General features: G+C 54.1%; 2 protein-coding genes across 2 annotated transcripts in view; one reads left to right on the top strand and one right to left on the bottom strand.

The window, feature by feature from the left end:
* The window catches only part of SNRNP200 (small nuclear ribonucleoprotein U5 subunit 200), a 34,555-nt gene extending 17,010 nt beyond the window's left edge, over positions 1–17,545 (top strand). The window contains exons 25-45 of the mRNA XM_044417323.1: positions 114–220; positions 1,151–1,269; positions 1,830–1,984; positions 2,474–2,663; positions 3,101–3,274; positions 3,613–3,773; positions 4,325–4,552; positions 4,990–5,181; positions 5,310–5,488; positions 5,996–6,147; positions 6,994–7,102; positions 8,089–8,197; positions 8,434–8,623; positions 8,823–8,987; positions 9,094–9,215; positions 9,894–10,037; positions 14,694–14,870; positions 14,990–15,150; positions 15,670–15,751; positions 15,913–16,005; positions 17,077–17,545. Coding sequence (XP_044273258.1) covers positions 114–220; positions 1,151–1,269; positions 1,830–1,984; positions 2,474–2,663; positions 3,101–3,274; positions 3,613–3,773; positions 4,325–4,552; positions 4,990–5,181; positions 5,310–5,488; positions 5,996–6,147; positions 6,994–7,102; positions 8,089–8,197; positions 8,434–8,623; positions 8,823–8,987; positions 9,094–9,215; positions 9,894–10,037; positions 14,694–14,870; positions 14,990–15,150; positions 15,670–15,751; positions 15,913–16,005; positions 17,077–17,220 — 3,153 coding nt within the window. The 3' untranslated portion in view covers positions 17,221–17,545. The remainder of the gene's footprint in view (positions 1–113; positions 221–1,150; positions 1,270–1,829; positions 1,985–2,473; positions 2,664–3,100; positions 3,275–3,612; positions 3,774–4,324; positions 4,553–4,989; positions 5,182–5,309; positions 5,489–5,995; positions 6,148–6,993; positions 7,103–8,088; positions 8,198–8,433; positions 8,624–8,822; positions 8,988–9,093; positions 9,216–9,893; positions 10,038–14,693; positions 14,871–14,989; positions 15,151–15,669; positions 15,752–15,912; positions 16,006–17,076) is intronic.
* Positions 17,546–18,944: 1,399 nt separating this feature from the next.
* Positions 18,945–19,789, bottom strand: part of CIAO1 (cytosolic iron-sulfur assembly component 1) — a 2,564-nt gene continuing 1,719 nt past the window's right edge. The window contains exon 3 of the mRNA XM_044417366.1: positions 18,945–19,695. Within this exon, the coding sequence (XP_044273301.1) occupies positions 19,427–19,695 (269 nt within the window). The 3' untranslated portion in view covers positions 18,945–19,426. The remainder of the gene's footprint in view (positions 19,696–19,789) is intronic.

Genomic DNA, 19,789 nt, shown 5'->3' with positions numbered 1-19,789 from the left:
GTGTGTATAGGTGATGTTTTGGAGACCTGACCATCTGCACAGTGGAAGAAAATCTCAGAACCGCTGCTCCCTGTTTCTCTTCCTTTATGGTGATGTCGGCATCTTTCTTTCAGTCTGCTGGAAGGCTCATGCGTGCCATCTTTGAGATTGTCTTGAACCGCGGCTGGGCGCAGCTCACTGACAAGACTTTGAACCTCTGCAAAATGATCGACAAACGAATGTACGTGGCATGTCCCTAATTTCTGTGTACTGTAGACTTGCTAGCAAGGAGAGCATCCAGGGTTTCTCCTCTACCTTCAGCCAGTTCCTACGCAGGTTTTCTCAGAAGTAAATCTCACTTCTGTGACGCAGATTCCTCAGGGCAGCCTTCCCTGACCTTGTGCCTTCCAGGCACATTTGGACTGCAACACCCAGATTTCCCAGGCAATGGCCCTGCTGGATGGGGACTCGGAGCTGTGGTCCAAATGCCTCTGAAGGTCACCAGGTTGCGGACGGCTGCCCTAGAACCACACTTGATGCTGTGAGGAGCACAAGTTACTGGATCAAGGTGGGAGAGGACTGGCCAACACAGTGGGTATTGAACTCTGGAGGAATGATGCAGGACGTTCACTTGTGGCCCTCTCCAGTGAAAACTCAGACAATATTTTGGCCATATTTCTTGCAATCTGGAGTCTGAGCTAGTTGGCTTTGTTTTTGCACTGTTACTTTGTCATGATATAAAAATGGAGGTGCGTGGCAGAATTTTAGCAGTTTTTTTTTTAAGGACCGTGTGAGTTTTAAATGGAAGAGGGAAAATACTGTTTGGGGAAAGGCACCTGTGGAAGAAAGGGGGCTTATGCCCCCATATCTCCTGCTAGCTCTGGATGTATTTTGTGAGGCGGTCTCCTGTCATAAGGGTAAGAAGTCTGCTTTTTAATAGCAGCAGGCCAGGAAAACCAGGCAGTCGGAACAAGAGGGCCTTGGAAGGTAGTCACACATGGGCACAAATTTGCTGTCAGGGAGGCTGAGTGGGCTCCCCCGCCTCTCTTTCCCTCGCTAAAGGAAGTGCTTGAGGAGGAGGATGCCGGAGAAGGTCCTGTGCTGACCCAGACCTTTGCCCTTGCTGAGCCATAGTCAGCAGTCAGCCTTTCCCCGTTTCTCGCCTGCGTAGGTGGCAGTCCATGTGTCCCCTTCGTCAGTTCAAGAAGCTGCCTGAAGAGGTGGTGAAGAAGATCGAGAAGAAGAACTTCCCATTTGAGCGGCTGTATGACCTGAACCACAACGAGATAGGTCTGTGGGTGTGAGGGCCATGGGCTGTGTTTGGGTGCGGGAAACCATGGTGCTCCTGGGCAGAAGTGAGTGGATCCAGGAAAGGTTGCTAGATGCTGGTCTCTGTGGGAACCTGGGGAAGGAGAACACACTGTAAATCACTAAATAATGCAAAGTGTCTTCAAAACCACATCCTGCTGTGCAGATAAAAACAGTGCTTGTATGGGACCAATTCAATCCTAGTAGCAAATCTGGTGGTAACAGAAGGTGCTCAGACTAACTCACCCATAAGCTGATGGGTAACGGAGCCGCAACGTGGCCGTGCTGAACCTCTGTCCGCAGAAGGGCCAGTTGCATTTCAGAGAACCTCTTGAGGGGTGCGAGACAAGCAACGTTTTAGTCTTGCTGCGTTTAACTACGCTGAAGCAGGGGTGCTTGACTCTTGAGCATGGGGACCAACTCTGGAAAACCATCCGGGGCTGAGGCTCTGCAGTCTGGCTGCATCAACTGATACCGTGGCACAGGTGTCCTCCATCATTCATACAGCTGCCCTTCTGTTCATTAATATTGCCTCTTTACAGGGGAGCTGATCCGGATGCCAAAGATGGGCAAGACAATTCACAAGTACGTTCACTTGTTCCCCAAGCTGGAGCTGTCTGTCCATTTGCAGCCTATCACCAGGTCTACTCTGAAAGTCGAGCTGACAATTACCCCAGATTTCCAATGGGATGAGAAGGTAAGGGGCCGGCTGCATTTATAATCACTGGTGAGGTTATTGCAGGGTTCAGGGGTAGGAGACGTTTGCTGGCCAACTAGTTTGGGTATATATTCTAGGCTTTCCAAAAGTGCACTTGCAGGCTGTATTCCATTCCAGCAGGCTGTACTAGAGGAGATGAGAGGGGATGTGGGACTGTTCCACCCACCCTGCAGAAAGTTGTCTTTGCATTTTCTCTTGCCTTCCCATTCCTTTTTCTGTGTGTTTTACATCTTCTCAGATTTTAAGTCTGAACAGGAACTCTCTTGCTTTACCAGTCAGCCACTCCCGGAGTTTTTTTTAGCCGAGGAGGAAGATAAAAAAATTCAGGGTCCATATATACAAACATATAAGAATGGAGCAGGGAAAGGCATTTGAGAAGCAGGCGTGCCAGATGTGCTCCTCAAATCATGGTCTTGTCAGACTTCCGCTCTCTGCACACAGCGCTAAATCCACCCATTTCCCGGGCAGGTCCACGGTTCCTCAGAGGCCTTCTGGATTCTGGTGGAGGATGTGGACAGTGAAGTCATCCTGCACCATGAGTACTTCCTCCTGAAGGCCAAATATGCCCAGGACGAGCACCTCATCACCTTCTTTGTGCCGGTCTTTGAGCCACTCCCCCCGCAGTACTTCATCCGGGTGGTGTCTGATCGCTGGCTGTGTAAGTCCCACGGCGCGGGCTTTCAGTGGGTTTGCCGATTTCCCTTCTCCCCCTGAACTGCTGTTCATGTTGGTGTGATTTGCATGTAGGAGGGTCTGCTAATGATGTTTAGCTTATCAAAATGGCTTGGAATAAACAAATACCAAACTGTGGGACCACATATGGAAAATAATGGTAACAAACCAGTCCCCAGCTGAATTGCAAATTCAGATAATCTAAAGTTAATACATGAGTACAAAGCAAAACAAACAGAAATGAGATAAAACAACAAATCTAACCCCGCCATCATGGCTAATGCTAGCTTTTCCACCAGGTTGGATGGCTTGCAGCCGGTCCTTGATCTCCCCCGAAGGACATGGATAAAAGCAGCAATAAGTTTTCTTTCCCAGCCTCCCATGTCTTCATCACTGCTGAGTGTATGTGCTTGTTAATTCCAGCCTGTGAAACACAGTTGCCTGTGTCCTTCCGACATTTGATTCTCCCAGAGAAGTACCCTCCACCAACCGAGCTCCTGGACCTCCAGCCGTTGCCCGTTTCTGCATTGCGGAACAGTGCCTTTGAGAGCCTTTACCAGGACAAGTTTCCCTTCTTCAATCCAATCCAAACTCAAGGTAAGGAGTCCAAATGATTGTAGGGCTGGTGGGATGGAGAGCCATCAAGAGGAGGGCACCATCTTTAAGAGATTCCAAGGAAGTTGGACTGGCACCTAGCTGCTGTGACATAGTACTATATTTATTGGGATCCTGTAGCTGGGATAACCCAAGACAACATGGTGTGGTTCACAGTCACAGTCACCTTGTTAGATCAAAGGAGCCCGAGAAGGGAGGCAGGTCATTTTCGGCATGTGGAGCTTCCCTGGGCCACGATTTCACGTTTCACTCCGTTGGTAGCCTTGGGGGAATGCAGAGATGCCACCTGAGGATGCTTCCGTGCTGTCATTTTTGCCCAGTGTTCAACACGGTCTATAACAGCGATGAAAATGTCTTTGTGGGAGCTCCCACGGGCAGTGGCAAGACCATCTGTGCAGAGTTCGCCATTCTGAGGATGCTGCTGCAGAACTCGGAGGGTCGCTGTGTCTACATCACCCCCATGGAGGCCCTTGCTGAGCAGGTACAGCCATCTTCACCTGTCATTCTTGAACTTGTCCTGCCTGGGAGCATGATCAGCTCTGATTTAAACCAGTTCTTCTCCCATTGAGCAGCAAACCTAAAACGGGGGTCTGGATATGGGGCACTGAGAGAACTGCAGGGGCCTCAGGTGGGGGAAGGACTTGTTGGATGTGCATCTATGCACACTCTTCTGTTCGGCCTCTTCTGTCTGCTCCAGCCTTCCCCCATCTGGCATTTTCCAGGTGTTTCGGATTTCCCCTCCTGTCAGGCTCAGCCAGCAGGGATGATGCTCAGCAATGCTAGGAGATGTAGACTAGAACATCTGGAAGGCACCAGTTGCTCCTTTAGGTTCCCGTACGGTGTTCCTTTACGAGAAAAGGCCAAGCTGTGCAAAAGTGGGATAAAAATGGTGCCGATCCTTTGATTTGAATAATTCTGAATGGCCATTTGGTGGATCCTCTAAGCTAGAAAACTGGAAAGGGAACTGTGTGTTTGAGCACAAGAACACTCAGCATACACGCTGTTCAGAATCTTGTCTTCCCGGATTGGCAGATCTTTCTGGATTGGTATGAGAAGTTCCAAGAACGTTTGCTGAAGAAGGTCGTCTTGTTGACGGGGGAGACCAGCACTGACCTGAAGCTGCTGGGCAAAGGGAACATCATAATCAGCACCCCTGAGAAGTGGGACATCCTCTCCCGGCGCTGGAAGCAGCGCAAGAATGTTCAGAATGTCAACCTGTTCATTGTGGACGAAGTGCACCTCATTGGTGGCGAGAACGGGGTGGGTCATCCCGCTTGGGGCAGTGACACCCAGCTCCAAGGACCTGAGGGGGAGCGCTAGGCCCTGAGCCCCCTCTGCGCGAGCGTGCTCTGCGGATGCAGGATGCTGTCAGGCTAGGCAGTGTGGGGCAGGCAGTGAGAGGGAGAGCGCCGGCACACTCGTCCTCCTTGTGGGTCTTGCATGGGCTGGCCCCCATGAGCGGAATGCTGGGCCGAGGGGGCCGGGGGCAAGCCAGCAGGGGGTTTCTTCCGCTCTTACATAGTTCGTGTATGCAGCTGTATTTGTAGAGTCCTTTTTATACCGTCTTCTAGAAGGCATAGGTGGATGCAAGAGCTCAGGAACGCCAGCATTCCTTCCTTCCTCAGTTGACCACAGTCTCTCTGCGCGGAGCCCCTGGGGACCCAGCCTAACCAGACTTCTCTGGTGTGCCTTTGCAGCCGGTCCTGGAGGTGATTTGCTCTCGCATGCGCTACATCTCCTCGCAGATCGAGCGGCCCATCCGCATCGTGGCCCTGAGCTCCTCCCTGTCCAACGCCAAGGACGTGGCTCACTGGCTGGGCTGCAGCACCACGGCCACCTTCAACTTCCACCCGAACGTGCGCCCTGTCCCCCTGGAGCTGCACATCCAGGTCAGTGCGCCCGCGAGTGCCCGGCACCGGACGGACGGGGGCCCTCCTGCATGCGGCGCGGCGCGGCGCTGAGCAGGCAGGCGGGCCATTGGGTCAGTGTCCTGTTCTCCCCTTCCCACCCTGCTCAGGGCTTCAACATCAGCCATACTCAGACCCGCCTGCTGTCCATGGCCAAGCCGGTCTACCACGCAGTCATGAAGCACTCGCCCAAGAAGCCGGTCATCGTGTTCGTCCCCTCCCGCAAGCAGACGCGCCTCACGGCCATCGACATCCTCACCACCTGCGCCTCCGATGTCCAGCGGCAGAGGTAAGACGCTCTCCAGGTCCATGCAGAGAAGGACACAAGGAGCGGCCAGTTCCTTTGCTTGGCACAGCCGGTCCTGGGTCAGCCAGTCACCGGGGAGGGCCAGGATACGCCAGGCACCCCCCAGCTCTCCACTCTCTGCATGCTCGAATTTGAACTCTGCTGTAGGCGCCGCATACACATTTCCAAACATGTCTTTTTGCCTTTTTTGGCGTGGAAGTTGAAATGTAAGAACCGTAGGCTTTTTGGCGTAGCTAGTCTGCTGCATACTCTGGGTGGGTGGCTCTGTGTGGGGAGGCAACTGCCCTGGGACCATAACCTCCCATGTTTCACCTCACGCACACTGGAAGTTGTGCTGTTTTGGCCAGATGCCTTTTGCTTGGCATGCCCCTGGAATGTGAAGAGCGGTGCTTCAGCTGAAAGGGCTGTTGCATTCCTGGCAGAGAGGCTGAACAGCGAGGCCTGGCCAGGGCTGTCTGGACTGAGCCCTGGCTCGGATTCCTTTGGCAGGTTCCTGCACTGCACCGAGAAGGACATCGCGCCCTACGTGGACAAGCTGAACGACAACACCTTGAAGGAGACCCTGGTGAACGGGGTGGGCTACTTGCACGAGGGGCTGACCTCCATGGAGCGAAGAGTTGTGGAGCAGCTGTTCGGCTCTGGTAAAGTGGGGAGGGAGGCAGCCGTGTCGAGGGCGTCCACCGTTCCATTTGGGAAGTTGGGGATAAGAACTGGCTGAGAGAAGCCCATTGCCGGCATTCCTGCTTGGGGCAGCTCTGCAGTTCAAAGCACAATAGCTGAATGTCCCAGACACCTGCTGCAGACCAGGGAAGGCCGGTTGACAGCTGAATGGGGAGCCCTGTCGGCCCTCATCATCTTTAAGTTTGAAATGGTGAAAAGGTTTCCCTTGACTGGGTGCACAAGGACGTTTTTTTAAAATTTGGAAAGCACGGCATTCAGTACTTGAATGCTGCACTTCCCTTGCTGAAGTGCCTGCTTTTATCCAGTGCTCCACCTGAGCTCACGTGTGCTGCATCTGGGAAGTTCTTACCTGTAAATAGCGTTGGCATTGTTCCAGGGTGCACCCACTCACTTTCTGCATCAGATAGGTCTTTCTGGCCCTGCATCAGAGACTGTAGCTTGGCCTTGACTCTCGAGAAGACAGTTAACTGTCCTTGGGTGCAAATCTAGGGAATTTTTGTAAGTTCTTCTATACACAAGCAGACTGCTTGCCTTATTCTTTGATAAGGCGTCCTTCCCTCAGTGAAGGATTATTTTGGTTATCTGGGAATGCAGGTGGTCTAATTCCTGAGACTTTTTGGACAGCATATTTGTACAGGTTGGCGGGGGCACCAGGGTCCCGGGTTTGGCCCCATTTTGACGCTGGCAAAGCCTGGAGAGGCGCTGTGATAGGCTTGCACTTCTGGGTTACCTTTGTGCATGTTCCTGCATGGGTTATTCGGACTTGGGCCATTTCTCACCTCGCTTTGTGCTTCTGGTTGGCTCAGGTGCCATCCAGGTGGTGGTGGCCTCCCGGAGCCTGTGCTGGGGCATGAACGTGGCTGCGCACCTGGTGGTCATCATGGATACCCAGTACTACAACGGCAAGATCCACGCGTGAGTCGGGGGGCATGGGGGGCATGGGGGCAGAGGTTTGGTGGGGCCTCCCTTGGGAATGCAGCACCGCCAGGCAAAGGAGCTGGCCTCACGAGCGCAGGATGAGAAAGTGGCCCAGATCTGCACCCTTGCAGCGGCAGTTCTGGGGGTCCAGTTCGCGGGTGTCTGAGAATCGGCACTTGCCCTGAGTTTTGCTGCCGAGATGTACGTGGGGAGGGAGGCGAACTCGGTTGGTTGGCCAGTGCTCATCCGTGCCCCTCAAGTCCCTGAAGGAGCGCTTGCGTCCATATATGCCCAGCCGCCCCCTGAGATCAGCAGGAGAGGCCCTCCTCCGGGAGCCCTCCGTGAAGGACATTAGGAGGGTGGCTACTCGGAGGAGGGCTTTCTCAGCCTAAGTTATGGAATGCGCTCCCCAGAGAGGTCCGCCTGGCGCCGTCGTTATTTGTTTTTCGGCGCCAGGCGAAGACCTTTTTATTTATGCAGCATTTTAAATGTTAATATTATTGAATTTTATTCGGCCAGGGCGGCTTATTTTATTTGACTGTATATATTTTAATTGTCATTGTTTTAATGTATTTTGTATTCGATGTTGTAAGCCGCCCCGAGGCCTTGGCAAGGGGCGGCATAGAAATGTTTTAATAAATAAATAAGTAAGTGCCGCGCAGCGTGAAGAATGGTTCCACAGGCGTTCTGTGCTTTGCCATTTACTAATACCCTCTTGTGGGTCTCGAGTGGAGTTCTGTCGCAAATCAGGATTTCCTGACACAGAATTGAGTTTGCTGTCCCCCTGCAGATTAGAACTTTAAATTTAAAAGCACAGAATCAAGTGCCCCCATGATTAGAGAAACTGAAAATGCACACTCAGTTACCATCACCTTTGTAAAAGCCAGAGAATTTAAGAGGGGTTTCTGTGACTTAGTGCAGCCTTTGGCTCTCCCACCCCGAGAGCATTCTACATTCACTAACTTCCTGTCTCTGTGTGCCAGGTATGTGGATTACCCCATCTATGATGTGCTGCAGATGGTGGGCCATGCCAACCGCCCCTTGCAGGATGACGAGGGTCGCTGCGTTATTATGTGCCAGGGTTCCAAGAAGGTGAGCAAAGAGGACGCGGGCCAAGACGACGCGGGCCAAGAGGATGCGGGCCAAGTGCTCCTTTGGGAGCACTTGGGATCACTCGTTCCTTTGGCACATCCTCAAGGCATGGTTTCTTGGGAGTGTGGTTTCTCTTTTGTTCTGGGTATGTGTACCCATTGGGTCGGAGTTGTGAACTTCAGGGACAAATGGCCTGCTCGGAACAACAAAGCTCCGGTTTGGCTGTCCCGTTCCAGGATTTCTTCAAGAAGTTCCTGTATGAGCCCCTCCCGGTGGAGTCCCACCTGGACCACTGCATGCACGACCACTTCAATGCCGAGATCGTCACCAAGACCATTGAGAATAAGCAGGACGCTGTGGACTACCTCACCTGGACCTTCTTGTACCGCAGGATGACACAGAATCCCAACTACTACAACCTGCAAGGTGCAGAGGCCACACTCTGGGCCTGCCCTTGGTTCGGTTCCCTTGTTTCTCTTTCCAGCTGCAGGTTAATGGCAAGGCACTGGGAAAGTGGAGGCGGGCGGGACATTGTGTCGAGCCAGGAAGTAATAAGGAACCCGCCATTCCTAAATGCACCCCCTCCGAAAGTGCCCCGCCTGACTTGGTTTGGCCCTCTCTGCAGGTGTTTCCCACAGGCACCTTTCCGACCACCTGTCTGAGTTGGTGGAGCAGACGCTGAGCGATCTTGAGCAGTCCAAGTGCATCAGCATCGAGGATGAGATGGACGTTGCGCCGCTGAACTTGGGCATGATCGCTGCCTATTACTACATCAACTACACCACCATCGGTGAGCGGGGGCAGCAGGAGGCCTCCCGGGCGCGGGGCGTGGCACGCTGCGTCTGGCCTGCCGCCTCGTCGCTGACGCCCTCCCTCCTGGTCAACCCTTTCCCCAGAGCTCTTCAGCATGTCCCTGAACGCCAAGACGAAAGTGCGGGGCCTGATCGAAATCATTTCCAACGCCGCCGAGTACGAGAACATTCCCATCCGGCACCACGAGGACAACCTCCTGCGGCAGGTGAGAGCAGTGAGGCACCTCCGCCACCCTCGGCTCTGGAAGGGGGTGCGCAGCTCTCTGGCGGGCCCGGGGGCGAGTGGGCAGGCTGACGGGGTGCAGTTTGCCTCCCTCCCAGAAAGTTTGTTTTCCAAATGGGGGCAGGAGCATCGCAGCGGTGGCTCCACTGTGTTGGTGTCAGAGACATGGCAACGGCTTGCTCCAGGTCCCCTCTGCATGTCTCTCGTATCCCGGCTCCTCAGAGAAACTTCTTTCCCAAACCGAGTTCGCCAGAGCGCATCCTTAGCCGTTTTCAGAAAGGCCACCAAGCCTGGCTACTTTAGGGAAACTTCTTGTTCAGCACCAGCACCAAACCAGTCAGTTTTAAAGGACTGAAAATGGCTGCTGCTCGAGCAGCAGCACACACTTTTTCTAAGTAAGGCTTAGAAAACCCTCCTCTGCTCCTTCTGCACCTCGTTTTAAAGCATGATCGCTCTTGTGCTTCGCTGCCAGATGTTAGTGAGAAGGGAAGTGCTGTGCTCCGGATGGCCCCTTGAGCAACACCTTTTGTCTCTGCATCCCAGGCCAGGCCCTGCCCGCTGCTGCCCTCCGGCTCAGGTTGCCCCAGTTGGAGTGGCCGGATGGGCTGTTAGAGGCACTACCTCTTGCTGTACCCTGATTCTGTGTCCTCTTCTTCCTCAGCTTGCCCAGAAAGTGCCTCACAAGCTGAATAACCCCAAATTCAACGACCCACATGTCAAGACCAACCTGCTGCTGCAGGCGCACCTGTCCCGGATGCAGCTGAGTGCCGAGCTGCAGTCAGACACAGAGGAGATCCTCGGCAAGGTCTGTGGGTGGGGGGCGGCACTGGGATGCCGCCACAGCCTGGGCCATCACTCATGTCGAAGGCAAGGGAGGAGCTGAGCAGAGGGCCAGGAGCAGCAGAGAGGAAGGGGGTGGGGCCAGAGAGGCCGGAGGGGCTGGGAGGGAGCAGGGGGCGGGGCCACCGGCCGGAGGGGCTGATAAGGCCGCGCTCGGCCACTGCCAGCCCTTTTGGCTCTGGCCTCTTGTTGTTGTCTCTTGTCTGCGTCCCTTAGCTGTGGCCCGGGCTGTCCGGGGACTCCCTTCCCTGGGACGCCGAGGGTTTGTTTTTTTTGTTGTATTGCTTTGTTTTCCTTCCTTCCTTCCTTCCTTCCTTCCTTCCTTCCTTCCTTCCTTCCTTCGTTCGTTCGTTCGTTCGTTCGTTCGTTCGTTTGTTTGTTTTTTGGTGCTGTGCTGTGTTTGCTTTGTTTTTCTTCCAATTTAAATTTAAGTTTATTTTATCCTTGCAAGTGTGTGGGTTTTTGTCTGGGAGAACTGGGCGAGTGAGGGGAACTGCAGGACTCACAAGGCAGGGGACCAAGGTCGGGTCTCGGAAGGGATCCCGATGGCAGGCCAGGAGACGGCCTTGGCGGGAGTCACGGGTGTTGCGGTCCGCTGCAAAAGCTGCGACGTGTTCGCCCTTCTCCCCCAGGAGAGAGGCAGGGATACACTTGCCCTCGGTGCAAGACGGTGGCCCTGCTTGAAGAGGAGGTGAGGGGCCTGAGGGCCGAGAGAGCTCTCCAGGCCCCCCCGGAGCAGCTCCCCCTGGATGGAGGGTGGAGGGAGGGGCCACGGGAGGAGCAGCCCCAGAGACATGAAGGCATGTCACCCACAGGAGGAGGAGGCCAGCACGGCCTGTCCTCCTCCTGGCACCAGTCTGGAGCTGGGAAACAGGTTCTCTCCACTTGGGGAGGCTGGGGCTGATGAGGCCTCGGGGGACCAGCAGGACCCCCAGCCTGGGACCACATGCGGCAAGGGGGCCGTTGCGGGAGAGGCGAGGGCCAGGGCACGGCCGCCCACCAGCACCGGGAAGGCACGGCGGCGGGTGATTGTTCTTGGGGACTCCCTGCTGAGGGGCACTGAGCCGGCGGTCTGCCGCCCTGACCTGGAGACAAGGGAGGTTTGCTGCCTGCCGGGCGCACGCATCCAGCATGTGAAGGACAGAGTGGAGCGTCTCGTTCGCTCCGGGGTCACCAGCCGCTCCTGGTGATCCATGTGGGCACAAAAGATGTGGCCAGGCAGGGTGTGGTTGGGACCACCAGGGACTTTGAGGCCTTGGGGAAGAAACTCAGGGAGCTGAAGGCCCAAGTGGCCTTCTCGTCAATCTTACCTGTCCGGGGATTTGGGCCAGGCAGGGACAGGAGTCCTCCGAGGTGAGCGACTGGCTTAGGGTGTGGTGCCAGAAGGAACGCTTCGGGTTCCTCGACCACGGCACTCGTTTTCTTGCCAATGGACTTCTGGCACGGGACGGGTTGCACCTCACGAGGATGGGGAAAAGGTTCTTTGGAGATGCTCTAGCGAGCTTCGTCCGGAAGACGTTAAACTGAGCCCGGGGTGGGGGGGTCAGGCCCCCCAGAAATGTGTCTGCACTGGACAAGTGTGGGGAGTGGATCAGGGCTCTGGGAGCAGGGTTTTAGAGGTACTGCAGGGACTGACAGGACTCCTACAGAGAGGGGCCAGGTATCAGGGAGGATGGGAGGAAGGAGGAGGCTGGGAACTCCAAGGAAAGGAAGCGGTGGGAAGGAGTTGAGGTGCATGTACACCAATGCTAGGAGCATGGGTAACAAGCAGGAAGAGCTTGAAGCTCTCCTGGGAATAGGAGGGTCTGACCTGGTGGGGATCACGGAAACCTGGTAGGATGAAAGGCAAGTCTGGAATGTGAACATAGAGGGGTATCACCTATTTAGAAAGGACAGAAAGGGAAAGAGGGGTGGGGGCTTGGCTTTATATGTCAGGGAAGGGATAGGATGCAGTGAGATAGGATGCAGCACAGATGGGGATTTGGCAGAGGCAGTCTGGGTGAAACTTAGGGGTTCTGACAGGGAAAGGGACCTGACAGTGGGGGTATGTTATCGCCCTCCAGGTCAACATGAGACCCTGGATGATGTCCTGACGGGCCAGATTCTAAGGATATCTCAGGGGAGAGACACAGTAATTATGGGAGATTTCAATATCCCGGATATTAGTCGGGAGACTCACTCGGCGGTGACAGCCAGGTCACGTCGCTTCCTAGAAGCTATAGAGGGAGGGTTTTTCACACAGAGGGTCCGAGAGGCGACGAGGGGGGGAAATATCCTTGACTTGGTCTTGACCAATAGGGAGGAGCTGATAGATGAAGTGCAGATTAGGGGAGCCCTGGATGTGAGTGATCACTCCATCCTTTGCTTTCAGATCAGGGGACTGCGGACGGGCAGCAGGTCGAGCATTAGAAGCTGGGACTTCAAGAGGACCAACTTTGGCCAATTGAAGGCCAGACTGGGGAAGTCTCCTGGGACAGGTTACTGGAAGGCAAGCGAGTTGAGGAGGGGTGGATAGCACTCAAAAGGGAGGTTTTGGAGGCGCAAGCCTTGATGATACCTCTAGTCAGTAAGGTGGGGAGGCGGAGGAGAGCGCCGCCATGGATGCGAAAGGAGGTGGTTAGAGGGATTAGATGAAAGAGGTACCTCCGTAGGAAATGGGTACTGGGGCAAATAGACAAAAGGGTATACCGGGAGGAGGAGGCCCGTTGCAGAAGGATTCTTCGCATGGCTAAGGCTGATTACGAGCTGAGACTTGCCAAGAATATCAAGAGCACCAAAAAGGACTTCTTTCAGCATGTAAATAGGAAGAGGAAGGGGAGAGAAGTGGTGGGACCACAAAATAAGGAGGAAGGAGATCCAGTGACTGATATGAGGGAACAGGCACAGATGCTAAATGACTATTTTGCCTCTGTGTTCTCCACAAAGCAGGACGGGGGAGATCTGCATGGGAGATTAGATGAGGCCGGGGACTTAGGGGCACAGATTAGAGTCACCTCCCTTGAAGTCGAGTGGCTCCTCAGGGCACTGGACATTACAAAGGCGCCGAGCCCTGACGGGTTACACCCGAGAGTACTTCGAAAGTTGGCAGGGGTCCTCTCACGCCCGCTGGCCTCCATTTTTGAGGCCTCGTGGAGAACGGGTGAAGTCCCAGAGGACTGGAGGGTGGCATCAGTGGTCCCAATTTCCAAAAAGGGTAGTAGAAGGGACATGGGGAATTACAGACCGGTTAGCCTTACATCCATTGTAGGAAAAACAATGGAAAGGCTCCTAACAGAGAGAGATCTAGTGATGCTAGACAGGGAAGGGAGGCTGGCGGCCACACAACACGGCTTCCGCAAAAACAGGTCCCGCCAGACAAACCTTGTGGAATTCTTTGACAAGGTTTCGAGATGGCTGGATGGAGGGGATGCAGTGGATGTGGTTTACCTGGATTTCAGCAGGGCCTTTGACAAAGTGCCCCATGACATCCTGGTGGAGAAACTGAGGAGTTTTGGGATACACCAAAGCACTGTCTGGTGGATTAGGGCATGGTTGACTGACCGAAAGCAGAGGGTAACCATTAGTGGGGAATCATCGGGATGGCGGCCAGTGACAAGCGGGGTCCCCCAGGGCTCTGACCTGGGGCTGATCCTGTTTCATCTTTTCATCAATGACATGGAAGAAGGGGTGAACTGTGTGCTGATCAAATTTGCAGACGACACTAAAACTGGAGCAGTGGCCACAACTGAGGAGCAGGTACTCCAGATCCAAAAGGATCTGGACAGACTATGGAAGTGGGCAGGAGACAACAGGATGGCATTCAGTGTGGATAAGTGCAAGGTCTTGCACTTGGGGCATAGGAATGGGTGTCACAAGTACAGGTTAGGGGACAGGTGGCTGGAGAGCAGCCCTTGTGAAAGGGACCTCGGGGTGCTTGTTGACTGCAGGCTGAACATGAGTCAGCCGTGTGATGCGGTGGTCAAGAGGGTGAACGCCACCCTTGGTTGCATAGCCGGAAGTGTGGCTTCTAGATCGGGAGAGGTGTTACTACCACTCTATATGAGTCTGGTGCCCCTGCAACTGGAGTATTGTGCTCAGTTTTGGGCCCCTCGTTACAGGAAGGATATAGCCGGGTTAGGGTCAGTGCAGCGTAGGGCCACAAGGTTGGTGGCCAGTTTGCAGGGGATGCTGTATGAGGCGAGACTGAGGGAACTGGGCCTCTTCAGCCTGGAGAAGAGGAGACTCAGAGGGGATATGTTGGCGACATGCAGGTACGTGAGGGAATGTCGCACGGAGGGGGGCAGAGACCTGTTCTCCCCTCCAGAGGAAGGCAGGACGCGCTCCAATGGAGCAAAGCTCAGGGAACCCAGGAAGCACTTCTGGACAGTTATGACCCCGAGGGGGTGGAATGGGCTTCCACGAGAGGTCGTTGGGGCCCCATTGGTGCGGGTGTTCAAAGATAGGATGGACAGGCACATGGTGGGCATGTCGTGAGTGGAGCCGGCTGGTGACGGAGGTCAGACTAGATGGCCTGGGAGGCCCCTTCTGACTTGCTCTGTTTCTATTTTTCTATGTCACCCGGGGGGGGGGGCTTAGTAGGTGGGCTGGGTGCTGAAGCCTTGTGGTCTGCCCCTTTCCCCAGGCAATCCGGTTGATCCAAGCCTGTGTGGACGTCCTGTCGAGCAACGGTTGGCTGAGCCCCGCCCTGGCCGCCATGGAACTGGCCCAGATGGTCACCCAGGCAATGTGGTCCAAGGACTCCTACCTGAAGCAGCTGCCGCACTTCACTTTGGAGCACATCAAACGTTGCACGGACAAGGTAGGGGCAGGCAGGAGGCTGGCGGAGGGGCCTTGCTGTACCCGGGTGTACAGTGCCCAGGAAGCCACTCCCTCCTGGCCACGGGGCACTGTTCATACCATGTCTGCTTGCCTCGGCAGGGGGTGGAGAGCGTCTTCGACATCATGGAAATGGAGGACGAGGACCGCAACGCGCTGCTGCAGCTCTCCGATGCCCAGATTGCGGACGTCGCTCGCTTCTGCAACCGCTACCCCAACATCGAGCTTTCCTATGAGGTGGTGGAAAAGGGCAGCATTCGCAGGTAAAAGGGCTTGTGGCGAGTTCGACGTGCTTTGCTGTATCTCCTCTTATGTTAGGCAGCGTTATGGCCCGGAACTGAAGGGTGGGTGGGCAGAGTGAGGGTTGTGCCCAGCCAAGTTATCTAAGGGCTAAGAGTGTGTCGTGTGCTCCAGGAGGCAGCCTTGGGCAAGTGCCCCCCTCCCCTCAGTTTGCTCTGTGGGTGTCACAATTCTGAGCTGGGTTTACCGTTTGCTGCAGCAAGGTTCGAGAGAGGCCAAAGCACACTCTCAGCGTTGTGTGTTCTTGATTATTCCTCCTGGAGTTGCTCAGAGGGCTCTTGGCAACAGCAAAGGCAAAGAACGCCGGCCCCTTCCGCGTGAACGCTCTGCTGGTCAGGCCCCTGTCCCGGAAGCGGGTTTCTGGTGTGGTCTGCAGCCTCACTGGCGCTCAGACCCAAGTGCTCCAAGAAAGAAGCCCAGTAATTCCAGGGTACGTCATACCAAGGGAGCACCTGATGCCTCATCTGGCTTTGTTTCTGCAGCGGAGGCCCAGTGGTCGTCTTGGTGCAACTGGAGCGAGAAGAGGAAGTGACGGGGCCTGTGATTGCCCCCCTCTTCCCACAGGTACGTTGCCCTGGGTCTGGCCGGCTTGTTGCTGATGAGACGGGGAGGGGGAGAAAACTCCTGTTGTGGGAGGTCCGGATGAGCATGACGGGGCTGGGTTTGCTGAGGTTGGGTGCCGCAGAGCAGTAGGAAGAATGTCTTCTCCCCCCTCTTCTCTACAGAAACGTGAGGAGGGCTGGTGGGTGGTGATCGGCGACTCAAAATCTAACAGCCTCATCTCCATCAAGAGGCTGACGCTGCAGCAGAAGGCCAAGGTGAGCCGAGAAGGACTGGAGCACCCCGAGTCCATTTGCGGGGAAAGGGCCTTGCGGGGGAGTGAGTGCCACATGTTCGAGCGTTGTGCTGGCCACGATAAAGGAAGGCGCAGGTCAGGGGTTCATGGCTTGGCCCTGCCTTGGGCATTCAAAGCAAAAGAGCCACAAGGATGTGAGCTGAGATCTTGTTTAGTCCCCGACTGGCAGCTCAGCGTCTTCATACTAGTGCAGCCCTGGCAATGTCGCCTTTGTGAGACACGTGGAGTTATGCCCTGGTGTGGTGTGTACAAGCAAGGCTTGGCGGGTATTTTCTTGACTGGGGAAAAATTAAAGTTCCATGGCCCAGGAACTACCCATCTCAGGAAGAGCTGGGTTGTGTGTTCTGGGAAGCGTATGCAAGCAGCCAATTCGCACAATTCTGGGTCTGCATTTGCTCGGATGGGCAGTGAGGTGGTTGGAGGAGTAACGCTCACTCCCTGAACCTGGGAAATGTGTTGTCCCTTCCTCTATGCTGCCATGCACTTCTGATAACACAGCAGGCCTTGTCCACAAACTTTCAGTCATGACTTTGAAAGGCATAAGGGCAAGTGACTGTTGTTGTTAAATGAGAGCTTGGAGAGCTAAATTTCGCACTTAATGCATTTTCTGCATTCCTGACACTGCAGAACAATCTGCTCTCACACTGGAAGGCTACTGAATCTTTTAAACCTTCTCTATAACCAAGAATTTGCAATATGAATGTGTGAAGTGGTGGTTAGCAGTAACCTGCAAACCATTAAAAAGTGTCCTGGTTTGGCTATGCTTTACTTACCAAATATGCACTTTGTACATAAAAACATACGCCAAGCATTCCAGGGTTTTGTGGGTGTTTTTGCACACTGTGCGTGGAGTTCCATTATCTTGAACTTGGGTGTTTCCTTCCTGTAAGGCAGGGAGAGGGTATTTGTGCTGCTCTAGATGCTTTGTCCTACAGTCCCTGTGATCCTTCATCATTGTCTTTGCTGCCCTTGCCAGAACTAAGAACAGCACTGAACTGAGTGCCACAGCTCACAGCTGACACTTTTTATTTAGGTGAAACTGGACTTCGTGGCCCCAGCGACCGGCACACACAACTACACCCTCTACTTCATGAGTGATGCCTACATGGGCTGTGACCAGGAGTACAAGTTCAGTGTGGATGTGAAGGAGGCAGAGAGTGACAGCGATTCTGACTGAGCCAGGCACGTGGTGTGCACCTCACTGGGCCAACTCTGAGCCTCCAGGGGCAGGAGGGCAGCCCTTGGGACCCTTCACAGTTGATCCCAGGACTGTTTCTGCATCATTCCTCCATGAGAGCAGGCTCCTTCCATCAAAGCCTCCAAGCAGCAGCGATGCTCAGCGCTTTTGTGTGTGGTACCAGTTGCTAGAAGGGCAACCTGCATGGAAGAATTGCCCTGTTTTGCATCTTTGAAACTCAGACTGTAGCTTTGTGTACAGTGTTTTAAGTAAAAGAGCTGAGTTGGCCACTTTAATTTCTCCAATAAAGCTCTTTAGGAACAGAGTCCATGTTCCTTTTACTGGGGCAAGGGAAGGATGGTAACTTACGTTTGGCTTACTCCCCACTGGGCCCGTCTTTGCTGGGACTTGGGAGGAGCAGCTGGTCCTTCAGGGGCAGGCAGCCGGTTCTGGTCGAAGCCAGAGCATATCCACCACATGAGTTCCCTGATGAGGGAAAGCAAAGCCTCGATACGACACTGCAGTGCAGGGATCACGACCGGCCCCCGTGGCTGCTGCTCGTGCCGCTCCCGCAGTCAAGCAGTGGAGCATCCTGCTGGCACACATCCGTGCCCGGGCTTGGTGGCACTGAGGCATGCAATTCGTGGCTGTGCTTCTGCTCCTCCTTTCAGGGGAACCCAACTCGACCACTTCCTTGGTACTTGCTAGCGCTGAATGGACTGGCCCCGCCAGAATCTGCCATGTGCTCACTGAGGTACAAACGCAGCCCTGTGAACATGGGCGCAAGTAAGCTTAGGGCGCGTGTGCGCCGTTTTGGATTTCACCTCCCATTCGTCAGCAGTCAGTGGCCAGGAATGCTAACAGTTGCAGCCTGCACCTTCCAGTTGGAGCAGAAATGAACCTCCAGCCACAGGTGAAAATGCGGTCGGTGCAGAAGGGCCTGCTTGCACAGGTATAGATGTATTTTCATGTACTGGTTCCTTTGGCAAAGCAACTGAAGGATTAAAGGCAAATTATCCCATGGTATGTGCGCTGTGAATAGAACTTTTCCATTTCCTGCAGCAAGTGAAGGTAACTAACATCTTGGTATGTGCACAGGTGGTGGAGTTTGACCATAGTTTATGCAGGCATAGAAAATTCAAAGTAACTCAATAAGAATACGGCTCATGTTAATCGGCTTTCCTTTCTCTGGGCTTAGAGGAAAATGTCTGGCAGCCTGGTGGAACAGGAGAAGGGGTATGTCTGGCATGCCATGGGGTATGTGGGGCATTCAAGTTATTTGCATTGTAGCCTTGCCAGTTTGCCATTCTGTGAAACTGACTTACTGAAGCAAAAACAGTGGCTTCCAAGGTGTACTTTTGTATCAGGGGAGCATAGTCCTTGCTTTATATTACAGTTTCTGGGCTAGCTGTGTCTCTTATACGCACTTGTTTGCCTTTTGTGAAGTGAATCGATTCTGTGATGGTACCTACAGCATGCTCAGTGCACCCACTGGCCCCACAGTGGAAGCTTTTCCCTGTCAGGAGGACACCCTCAACCTGGCCTTTCCAGTGAGGAAAACCATCACTGGTGGTAAAAAAGAGAACTACTTCACACCAACCCACCTCCCTGTTGCTGACGTGGGGCACACTTTCCCTTTCAGAAACACTACCTCAAAGCTAATTTAGAGAGAAAATGACAGACACACAACAGTACATGATCATTTTTAACTTTGGTTTTTTTTTTTCCTTTAAACCAGCTAGCTTCAAGAACTGTTCCTCTTTTCCTTCTGCAACCCCCCTCTTTGGACTGCCCCCATACAAACCTGTCTCTTTGAGAAACTGCTCTTACCAGTGGAAACTATAAATTACAAGGACTTATTGCTTCCCATATTGGGTCTAGCACAGAAGCGATGGGAAATGCCTTCCTGGTACACAGAAACCTCGCTTCTGTACAATTGGCTCAAGAATCTGTACAGAAAAAGGGCCATGTCTTCCCCTCAGCTAGTAGTTGTCACCCGGGAAATGTGTCTTCTGAAAAATCAGGATGGGGAGATGGGCAGTGCATAGCAAGTTTGCACAATCGTCTACACATTTGATTGTTTCTCCTGAGGGGATGCAGCTCAGCTGGGCACCCAGGTGTGTGTGGGTCAGTGTTACAGTGCTGGAACCAGTGGCTCAAGGACTGCAGCATCATAGCCATGGGGAATGGGAGAAGCCGGACACTCTCAGCAAACCTCGGGGCGCTGGTATTTCCAGAAGGCCATTTCTCCATCATCGCTGCACGTGGCCAGCAGCCCCGGCTCCTTGGGGTTCCAAGCCACACAGTTCACATCCTGGGAGTGAGCCCGGGCCATGTGGGCAGTCAGGATGAAGGTGGGCTGCTGGGGGTCCGAGAGGGGCTCCTCCTCAAACACACGGATGGCATCATCTCCGCAAGCCGTGGCTAAAGCACCTGTAAGGTGGCACCTGTACAGGGGTGAAAAACCAGCTGTTCACCCAAGTGCTGAGCACACTGGTGCCAATCAGCGCTTATGGTTTTTATGCCTGGCTTGCAAATATCCAATGCTTTCAATGCTTCCCCAACCTGG

Source organism: Varanus komodoensis, unplaced genomic scaffold (assembly GCF_004798865.1).
Source record: "Varanus komodoensis strain SLA01 unplaced genomic scaffold, ASM479886v1 scaffold88, whole genome shotgun sequence".
Classification (NCBI taxonomy): domain Eukaryota; kingdom Metazoa; phylum Chordata; class Lepidosauria; order Squamata; family Varanidae; genus Varanus; species Varanus komodoensis.
This window is presented reverse-complemented; position numbering and strand designations above follow the sequence as displayed.